Raw genomic sequence first — 11196 nt, forward strand, 5'->3', positions numbered from 1 at the left:
TGGCAAAGGTTTTACCGCGTCTACTCACGACCGTAGGCTCAAACTGGTGGGTGGTAGTCTCTCTCTCTCTCTCTGAAAGTGGCTCAGGAAGCAAGGTGACAGATTTGGTTGCAGAAGGAAAATATGTATAAAAATAAAACAAAAAGGAACGAGGAGGTGGGAGAAAAAAATTATTCTGCGTCACACCTTCTTGGGAGAACCGGACCGTCTCTCTTCCTGCCTTTTTTTTTTGTGGCTCGCTGGCAATTTCAGAGCGATCCCGCTTGGTTGTAAGCATACCGGGTACCTTCGTAGTAGCTGCTCTGATCGCCTAGCGGTGGCCCACTGTTAGGCTGGGAAGTCCAGTCTGTTCTGTCCCGGCTTTCGCGGTTACCGAGCCGTGTGCCCGAATAAAGAAAGGGCAAAAAGGGGAGGTGTGGCCCGCGGCCAGCCTGGCTGGCGAGCTGCCAGCAAGACAAGAGGAGAGAAAAAACACGAGAGAGAAACACACGAGCGCCAGGGTTAAGTACCCCAGGGGCGTGTCAAAGAGGGACAGAGAAGACCACACCCATCAGCTTGAATCTTGTCTACAAATTTGATAAAATGGGTTTAAAATCATATATTAATATAAAATAACCTCAACTTGGTACTCTTTTTACTCACAGGTCAAACACCTGGCATGTTTATACTTTAGTTTTGGCAAATCAACTGCTTATGACTCAAATCACATTTCATGCTGCTGGGAGTCAAATCAAGAGAAACAATTCTCAAAGTCTCACAGCTGCGTTTGTGAAGTTGACACTTTAAACTGCATACATTCCTTGACGTCTCGGCGCCCTTTGCACAATGGCTGGACTATTGCTATATTAGTCATTCAAACCGTTCTAATTGCTAGAGGACTATGCATCTTTTTGCACAATTGTAAAAAATAAAAAATAAAAATGTACCGGCATTACCAGATTACTAGCAACCTTTTATTGCTCAGTGAAAAGCGTCTTGTTGTGGGAGTCTCACAGCAGGGCGCCTTCGAAGGCTGCAGTTTATCAAATCGTGGGGAGCCACTGTATCACCTCCGTTTGTGGGGAGCATGTCCGCTACACTTTTACGTGACGTCGTCTTCTACCCACTTTTTACAAGCCAACATCAGCCCTCCTATCTCGTCATCCCTCCAATATCAGTTTCTCTTGTGGGTTCTTATATTGCCTCTGTTCTTCAATCAGTTTTACATCATAGATTGTATGAGAGTGGTGTCTATTTATATGTTTGTGTATTTGTACTTTTGATTGGCTCATTCTTTTCTTCTGCCAAAGCTCTTTGTAAACAGGTGTTCTGAAGATACTATATAAATAGTGATTTTTATTATCATTATTATTTATCATTATCATTATTATTAATTCCCTTCCATTTGGGTGATTTGATCATGTGATTAAGAACTAAATGTCCAAGAAACCTTTCCTCATCCGTGCTATAGCTACACTTCAAGAGTGGGTGGCTCATTTACGCTTCCCGTACGTACCAACATAGCATTTAAAAGGTCTCACTGACCTTATACATTATGCATCTATTACAATGCTATTAACATTTTGCAAATGAATCCGCATGAAGGTGCCAATCTGATCTAAAAGAATCACTTAAGTACGAAGATGATGACACGATTTAGTTTTATTAGTGTTTTTAAATAAACATGGTGCTGGTGGTGCTGGAGGTATTAATCTTCTAATTAATAAATTGAAAATCTCAGGCAGTGTAGCAGGTGACGTGTAATCTGTGTTTTTTTTAAAAATTATTATTAGCATTGCTACTGCAAGAAATTAACAATGTTTGGTCCATATTCAGTTTGCAGGAGACTGACAGATATACGGATTCAAACATTGCAGAGTACAAATGGAAAACTCAGTGCATATCTGCAGACATATGTAACATAAATAAAAAGGGGGTCCAGAAAGTGTACCCAATGTATAGACAGTGTACCTTTACTCCACAGAATGTGAAGGTAGTCCTTATCCAAAGGCTGGTTCAGGATGATCAGAGCGATCCTCTGTTTGCCTATAGTCAGACAAAGTGAACAGCATGGATATAAATGTGGGAAAAATAGAGTGCATTTGAATGAATAACCACACTTTTAAGAACACGGTGGTGATGTTTGTGTTGCTTGATTCAACAATTAAAAAGCCTTACAAAGTTGTAATATAAACAATGACTCCTGTCCTCCTCACCAACACAAATAAGGGTGGGATTTAAAACTGAAAGAGTCAATATTGTTGGCACTAGCTCTTGATGTGTGCCCAAACGCTGCAGCATTGTACAATAATGTGTACGACCCCAGTGGCCTGACAGCAAGACAGTAAGGGCTGAGAATACTGTGACCTTGATAGCACACCATCTGCGACTACATGGCAACATGGCCCTTTAAAATGCAGCAGGAAAAAAAACAACAACAAACAAACATGTCAGTCTGTGACTTCCCTCCTTCCTGTCTAAGAACGTCCATGCTTCATTGTCAAAGTCCCTGTCCTGGGATAAATCGCTTCACAAATGTAGTTCCCCTCCTCCCTCAAAAACCCATCCATCTTGCCTCCACTTGTTTTTTTTCCTCCACCTTTTGCTCCACTGCTAATGCAGATACCCTCACTGCTACTTTGCAATTGCCATTTTTCTATCTGCAGGGAAGCAAAGAAATAATGGGAAATTATGCATCCTTGACAAAGTAAAACTAGAGATGCTCCAAGAGCCTTAATGGGCCAAAGATTACAGCACGACCGCTCACTCATCCCCTTTAACTTCACGCTATATTTCATTTATCTTCCACTCTTGTGTTTGCCGTTATAAATCATTTTCCATGCATTTTTAATGTTGTTACATTTTGTGTCAAAAAGTGCATAGTTGAAAAACATTTAATGATTGTTATGCCATTTTTCTCCTGAATACATATTTGTATGTGGTTTTACTTAAACTGGATTCCTTGTAGCGTTTTGGAATACAGTGGAAACTCCAGTTGAATGGCCTGAAGTGGTGCAAGTTTGAGTTCAACACAACATTTCTGGATAAATTGGTCGCAAAAGTCAAGCCCCTTCGGCCACCGCCCAGCTCACACTGCACCCGACCCCTATGGCCCCTCCCACAGGTGGTGAGCCCATGGGAAGGGGGGCCCACGTTACCCTTTCAGGCTGTGCACCCCATGGGTGCAGGCCCGGCCACCAGGCGCTCGCCTTCGAGCTCCACCTTCAGGCCTGGCTCCTGAGGGGGGCCCCGGTGACCCACGTCCGGGCAAGGGAAACTGATCTCCATTTGTGTTATTCATCATAGGGGTTTTTGGAGCCCTGCTTTGTCTGGTCCCTCACCTAGGATCTTTTTGCCGTGGGTGACCCTACCAGGGGCGTGAAGCCCCAGACAACTTAGCTCCTAGGATCATTGGGACACACAAACCCCTCCACCCCAATAAGGTGACGGCCCAAGGAGGGGAAGTTAAGTATGTATGATTATTATGATTATGATATCAGATCGGACAGCTATCGTTATCGGCCTAAACTCAAGGATGCAATATCGGTATCGGATAGGAAGTGAAAAAGTTGGGTCGGGACATCCCTAGATGAGACATTTATGGATACTAAAATAGCAATAATAGGATTTCACAGTGTATGTAAAATATGTAGTATTTCGATGAAAACAAGAATTATAGCATTTTTAACCCTCTCTTTGTTCTTAGAGGGCTGTACTGTCTCATGCAAATGAGACACTCCTCACATCATCCCCGCCCCCTACTGTTGACCGTGCTGAAGTGCCCAGTGTGTCAGTTGCCAACTTTAAAAAATATTAATTAATTATTAATTAAGTATTTAGACCACTTTTGGAGATATTTTTTCCAAAAATCAACTAGCAACAAGTGTAGCTACTTTTTCTGGTGTTATTGGAGACTTTTGAACACTCAAGACTCCCTCCCACCTGGTGTCAGAGCAGAAGATATTCACCCATGCGAAAATAGCTGCGCTTGAACGAAGCTGCCTGATTCACACCATGATTCTCACTAGCTCAGTCAGCACTTCATCAGTCGCCAAATTACACATGACAATTTAGCATGCGGATCCATATGGCCCAAGAAGCCAAAACATCGTCAAATACAAATAACCTCCAGTCAAACCACAGCTGACTACCCCACCACATCGACAACTTTGCAGAATAATCTTTTTCAATAACCCCTTGTAAATAAATACACATGCACAAGAAGGAGGCTTTTCTTACACTGTTCAAAGAAATGTCACCTTGGAAAGCGCTAGACAGCATAAACACCACAAATACACATGCCGAAACTCATAGCTGGAGCATATACTCCAGGAACTGGCATTTATAACTAAATTTTGGAATTTAGAAGTCTTACGCTGCACACTGGGTATTTTAAAATTCATTCGGGAGCTTCTTTTATGTTCTGTGCCAGGAGTCTCCATAAGTATTTCCTCTGAGAGATTAAGCTAAGAAAGCAACAGAAACATATTCTATTTAGAGGAATGTCTCAATCCAGTTTTGCGAGAGAGAGAGAGAGAGAGAGAGAGAGAGAGAGAGAGACTCAAAGGATTTTGAAACAACTTAATCATATATGATAAGTAAACTTTCCATGTTCGTGAGGAGGTTGGTGTTTTAGCTGTTTTCTGCATCCTTTGAGGGATTATTTACACACGAATTGAATTAACATTTCAAATCTTGGATAATACAGACATTTTCCTGAGGAGCATATCACTTATTTGAGTATAATATTTGTTCTAGGAGATGGTTTGCAGACTGCTGGCAGATTCCATTAATGGATTTTTCAACAGATGCTACATGCTCGGCGCCCTTCGGTTGAGCTGGGGGAATGTCCTGGCGAATGGGTGGCGTCCCCTTGGGTGAGTCCGTCCCTCAGAGTCAGTCTGGTGGACATCTAGGCCACCAGACATGAGGTGCTTGGCTGGGTAGTTCCGGGAGGTCGGCCAGGACGCCAATCACAAGGTTTTCCATAGGGCCGTTCAGGCGGGCGACCATGATGCCGACCCAATGGCAATGCAGGGGCCAGGCAAGAGGGTCAGGTGGCGGCCGCTGAGCGAGCGTTGCCGGAACAGGATCGGGTGGTGGCCACTGGACGAGCGCCACCGGAGCCGGGTCGGGATGCAACCACTGGACGAGCACCGCCGGAGCCAGGTCGGCAGGCGGCCGCTGGACGAGTGCCGCCGGAGCAAGGTCGGGTGGGTGGCGGTCGCTGGACGAGCGCCACCGGAGCAATGCCAAGTAACAAAGAAAGACTCAGGAACAAAGAAAACAGCAAACGAGACATGACTAGTGATCTAACTGACGACTTTGACATGTGCTGGAGCCTATCCCAGCTATCTTTGGGCGCGAGTCGGGGTACACCCTGAACTAGTCGCCAGCCAATCGCAGGGCACATATGTACAAACAACCATTCACACTCACATTCACACCTACGGGCAATTCAGAATTAACCTACCATGCATGTTTTGGGGATATGGGAGGAAAACGGAGAAAACCCACGCAGGCTCGGGGGAGAACATGCAAACTCCACACTTTGAACCCGGGTGCTCAGAACTGCGAGACAGATGTGATAACCAGTTGACCACCGTGCCGCCTCGCTATCGATCAATGCAAACTAAAACTAGCAGACATTCCAATAGACTAAGTGACTCTCCGTAGTGTGTTTTTATGTCTCAAAAGTATTTTTTGTCAAACTGGTTGTCTATTGTCGTGCTAGAGCGGCTCCAACTACCGGAGACGAATTCCTTGCGTGTTTTTAACATACTTGGCAATAAAGAGAATTCTGATTGTGAGTTGCAAACCATGCTGGTTACCATCCTCTTTTTGCACACTTTTGCAAATCAGCAACATAATCCTTGAATCCAAATGTTATTATCTTTGGAGGTCCTTCCATCGTTGTTCATGCAGGTGGCTACTTCACACTGGCACACTGTGTTGGCACAAATGACCCCACAAAACATTTCTTTTTTTCTCTTTCTTTCAAAAAATGGCAAAGTGTCTTAAATACAAAGCAGATTTCCCACTCTAAACTCGATGACTTGTCAAGTCATGTAGTTCAAGTCAAAGCCAAGTCAAGTCTCTTGCCGCTCAAGTCTAAAGTCAAGTCTTAAGTATTTGGCAAGCAAGTGGCAAGTCATAAAACTGGCAACTCGAGTCCCCTCATCGCTGAATAATCGGTCAGGCACTGATTGGAACAGCCATACAGACAGAATACTGAGGTCGACAATAAGGCTTGTCCAACTTCCCTCAACAGTGCACAATATTTAACTGTTTAGAAAGAGGCAAATTGCACTAAGCAAGTTGCAGCAGCAAGGCATGCCTGGAAAGAAACCGGAGGATCACAACAATGCCAGTTTCAACTGAATTTATCTTCAGAAACCTCTCACCTCAAATGTATCAAGAAAAAGCCTGCTTTCAGTATAGATTCACTATATAAAGAAGTCAAACAAATCTGAACGCATCTCGTACTTTTTTTTGTCTCAAAAATGCCAATGATTTGTTTTGCGAGTTTTAATTCCCTCAGGATAGCGTGTCTGAGTAGGACTGGGAGGAAAAACATGAAGAAATAAAAAAAAAAAAGTGTGACAGCATTGTGAATAAATAAGTGTTTTTCTTAGTTGCATAAATCACACAAACTAACTTGTGTTTGTGTCGCAAAGGCAGGGTTCTTTTCTATCCGTTCTGACTGACTGTGTTTGCACAAACGGATGGCAGTTTGAAAGGAAGTACCTGAGGGCAGCAAGCAGTCCAAAGGTGACAGCTCCTCATCCATGACTGCGGCAGCTTGTCTTCAATCACGCAACTCGTCAGGAACTGAGGGAAAGAGTACAGTTCTTTATTCACCTTGCCTTTTTTGCTCGTTGTAGCATGACGTTTCGCTCCATTTTCTCACATCTCTTGGTTTGATCTATGTAAAATTAATATACTGATAATAAATGATAAAATCACCAGTGAGTAGGGGAGAAATAATCGATTCTCACGTTCAACGCGATGTAGATGTAAATGATTCTGAATAGATTAATAGATTTCAATGATCCACTTATAATTCAAAGTGAAACACAAGTGCAATGGTTGAGTAAGTGAGTAAGCGATAGAGCTCGCCATATCATACTATTAAAATTAATACTGGTATATTTTTACATGATACAAAAACAATGGATCTCCTTTCCTTATTTTTGCTCCTCTCACTACCACAATGAATACATATTTAAGTCTGTCAACTCGGGGTTTTAACCAACTAGCCGATGCGTCGACTTTACCACTACGCATGTCTGTTACAGCTTGTGGTCAATTTAATCGGCAATTACAGGTTTAGGCAACACCATGTTCACGCTGTAAACTAGCAGCAGCACCCCAGGCGTGTGAAAATATGCTATTAAACATGTGACCTGCAGCACAGTCACTTGCAAAATATGGAAGTCTATCCTCAAATATAACAAAAGCACGATTGCTTTGCGCACCCATCTGAAAGAGGCACCCGCTAATGCTAGCTAACGAGCAGCCTCACATCGTCATATCAGCTATCAGCAAATTCACCGAACGCCCTTCAGTAAAAGTGAAGAGACAGACAATATACTATAGTTCAGGAATGTCATACTCATTTTAGTTTAGGACCCACATTCACTCCAATTTGTTCTGAATTGGGCCACACTAGTACAAAGTATATTTCTGGCCTCATAAGCTATAGATAACAATATTCACATTTATTATTATTATTATGAGTCACTGAGGGTGTAGTGGTACACTCGCCTGACTTTGGTGCGGGCAGCGTGGGTTCAGTTCCCACTCAGTGACGGTGTGAATGTGAGTGCGAATGGTTGTCCGTGTCTATATGTGCCCTGCAACTGAATGGCGACCAGTTCCGGGTGTAGTCCGCCTTTCGCCCAAAGTCAGCTGGATAGCACCTCCAGGCCTGGCTCCAGATCCATTAATAGTTTTCATCATTGGGGTCTTTTAGCCGTGCTTTGTCTGGTCCCTCACCTAGGACCTGTTTGCCATGGGTGACCCTACCAGGGGCGTGAAGACCCAGACAATTTAGCTCCGAGGATCATTGGGACAGGCGGCACGGTGGCCGACTGGTTAGAGCGTCAGCCTCACAGTTCTGAGGACCCGGTTTCAATCCCCGGCCCCGCCTGTGTGGAGTTTGCATGTTCTCCCCGTGCCTGCGTGGGTTTTCTCCGGGCACTCGGGTTTCCTCCCACATCCCAAAAACATGCATGAATTGGAGACTCTAAATTGCCCGTAGGCATGACTGTGAGTGCGAATGGTTGTTTGTTTCTATGTGCCCTGCGATTGGCTGGCAACCAGTTCAGGGTGTACCCCGCCTCCTGCCCGATGACAGCTGGGATAGGCTCCAGCACCCCCGCGACCCTAGTGAGGAGAAGCGGCTCAGAAAATGGATGGATGGATGGATGGATCATTGGGACACACAAACCCCTCCACCATGATAAGGTGACGGCTTTTTTTCATTTTATTTTTTTATGTCGACACTAATGTATTGAAAGTTTTGTCAACGTCAACAAGTCGCTGATGATGTCATTGATATTTTTTCAGTAAAATACTATATTTAAAAAATAACTAACAAAAAAAGTTAAAAAAAAAATGACAGGTCGGAATGCTTTGTAATTATCTATATTCACCGACAATGCATAGCTCAAACACTGAATTTACGCAGAAAATACAAGTTATTGGGTTTCCAAATGAAAAAAAATAAAATAAAATCATCTCACTCAGTTTGCTTGCAGCTGGGACGACCAAGTATCGTTTGCAAAACTTGGCCAAATATGGTAACCTGCCCTCATTTAGGCCCAACCACAACGACAGGTTTTGCATGGTGGGAATTTGCCGTGTTTGCAAATTATCACGGATCTCATTTTGCCCAGTGTAATAATTCTCCAGTCTCCATCCAGTTTGATGATGTGGGCCGAAAAATTGTTGAAAATCCTGCTGCTGTCTGGCTTTCTTTTTTTTCCCTTTCCTGGTTCTGCCTCACTGCGCAGTCAGAAATAGAAGACAATTTCAATCAATTTAACTCATTTCACTCAGTGCATATCTGTTAAAACAAGCAGCTCTGCCTCCTCCTACAAACCAGGCAAAAACACGTGATTAGCGACTGGTCAACTTCGACCTCTAAACATAATTGTGGAGTAGTGAAGTTGACACCTCGACTCATCTGTACAACCCCATTATGTTGATTTTTACAGTTAACTGAAAAACACTTGGCTTTTTGCAATGAAAAACATTTGTTGACAAATGTGATGTGATTTATACTTCTCTTCTGCATTGTTTAAATTAAAAAAAAAAAATTTCAATGTACCTATATTCTATTGTAATACTGGAAATATGGGTTATTCTAAAGGTTCGAGATGCATCCATCATTAGCAATCAAATAAAATAAAATCGTTAGGTGGCAATAATTTCCCACCCCAAATCAAGTCATGCTATCGTTCTAAATATTTCAGCATCATGTCAATAATATTCTCAAACTTCTATAAATCTCTCATGATTGGCAGAATATCGTGATTTGCTACGAAATGTACCATGAGTCAACAGATACAGAAAAGAAATACAACACATAGACAGACACTTCATTGATCATGAGAAGGAATTGTTTTATTTTTTCCAACTGTTTAACATGGCCATGCAGAATGCTGGATCTGTATGCCAGTTTTGCTGTGCAACAGGGAAGTTTGAAATACTCCCTCTGCGTCTTTTTTGATTTTTTAAATTATTCTGATGTTTATTGAAAATGCAACCGGACAGAAACGGGTTTAAGGGGACAGACAGAGGGATATAATGGACAAGGGGAATAGTGGTGCGAACCACAGCACAGCAATAGTTTTAAGATTAAGATGATGCATGTTAGTATACGATTGTATAAACATGAATGAACCATTGGGTAAAATAAATGCCTGGACCTTAAAAAGCATACATCTTCATTTCAAATCACAAATTTAATAGTAAGCTGTATTTGCTGAGCTAGCTTTCAAACGTCTGGTCCTATTTCTCGTAAAAACACAATATTTCTATTTTTTAAGAAAATAATAAATATGTATGAAATCCTAATTTCATCCTACTCACATTTTGTCAAGTTGGCAGAGGAGTTGTGTGGTGAGTGTTCCCAATAATATCCCTCAGTTCTTCTCCCAACACTTAGACATCCCACTGAATTGATCATAAAATAATTAATCATTAAAAATGTGAGTTGTTTATTACCACACTGGAGTGTTTCTGAAGTTTCACACCAAGAATTACATAACCCTAACGTAATCTTCTTGGTGAATGCGGGCACTTCCTGGGTATTTTTAAACCATAAAATTAAGAACTGCATTCTCTTGTCGCTATTGGTTCACCCTTAATCGAATTGTAACATTACAGCAAGACAGGTAAACATGTTGTTACTCAGGCAGAATTCATAATTGAACCAGGCAGCTAGGATCGTAATTTGGACTTTGCACAACTGCAGGTGTGCACCGCGGTATTCATGAGTTTATGAGCGACAGCGTTTTTTTAAAAGAAATCATTCAAATTAACCCCACGGAAGATATATCACTTGAAACAAAATTGTAGCAGCGTTTAAATGTGAATATTATTATTGTTTCGGGGAGAGAAAAAAACGTACAGAATCGGGATACTTCCGCCATTGACGACGTCAACGGTCAACGAACACAAGCAAGAAAGCTTCAGTAGAAGGGAAAAGGGGTGGAATTTTGTTACAGAGACATCTAGAGGCCAAAGAGGGATGTATTTTTTCTGCTCCTGAAACGTAGTCATCCCGTCTTTTAATGTCAACGTCTTAACAGCAGAGGTAAATTAATAAATAGGCACGCTCTTTATTCAATAGAGGTACAGATGCTTGTGTTTAAAAAAAAAAAAAAAAAAGATTCCGAGTTGCTCAATTTGTATGCTATCAAAACATGTTCCCACAGCTTTGCTAACATTGGGACGAAATTACCAAATAATAAAAGATGAAAAATACTCTTTACTTCCTGTGTGTTTTCAATTTAGAAAATTTTTAAATGCAGAAACTTTTGGTTTTTAAACTGCCCGGCGGCAATTTGCATGTTCTTCCCGTACCTGTGTGGGTTTTCTCCTGGTCCTCCAGTTTCCTCCCACATCCCAAAAACATGCTTGGTAGGTTGATTGAAGACTCTAAATTGCCCGTAGTTGTGAATGTGAGTGTGAATGGTTGTTTGTTTC

The 11196-nt window shown here is 42.2% G+C and overlaps 1 protein-coding gene across 7 annotated transcripts in view; it reads right to left on the reverse strand.

Moving 5' to 3' along the window:
- The window catches only part of tpk1 (thiamin pyrophosphokinase 1), a 61495-nt gene extending 50825 nt beyond the window's left edge, over positions 1–10670 (reverse strand). For 2 of the 7 annotated variants that reach the window (XM_061757660.1, XM_061757666.1), the window contains exons 1-4: positions 10619–10653; positions 10078–10161; positions 6727–6810; positions 1951–2025 (exon numbers count right to left, since the gene is read on the reverse strand). In XM_061757660.1, the coding sequence (XP_061613644.1) occupies positions 1951–2025; positions 6727–6769 (118 nt within the window). In that variant the 5' untranslated portion in view covers positions 6770–6810; positions 10078–10161; positions 10619–10653. Of the gene's footprint in view, positions 1–1950; positions 2026–6726; positions 6811–8726; positions 9102–10077 lie in introns of those variants that run through there. The other 5 variants (XM_061757665.1, XM_061757667.1, XM_061757663.1 and 2 more) reach the window with 4 other exon arrangements.
- Positions 10671–11196: the final 526 nt, after the last annotated feature.

Source organism: Phyllopteryx taeniolatus, chromosome 20 (genome assembly GCF_024500385.1).
Source record: "Phyllopteryx taeniolatus isolate TA_2022b chromosome 20, UOR_Ptae_1.2, whole genome shotgun sequence".
Lineage (NCBI taxonomy): Eukaryota > Metazoa > Chordata > Actinopteri > Syngnathiformes > Syngnathidae > Phyllopteryx > Phyllopteryx taeniolatus.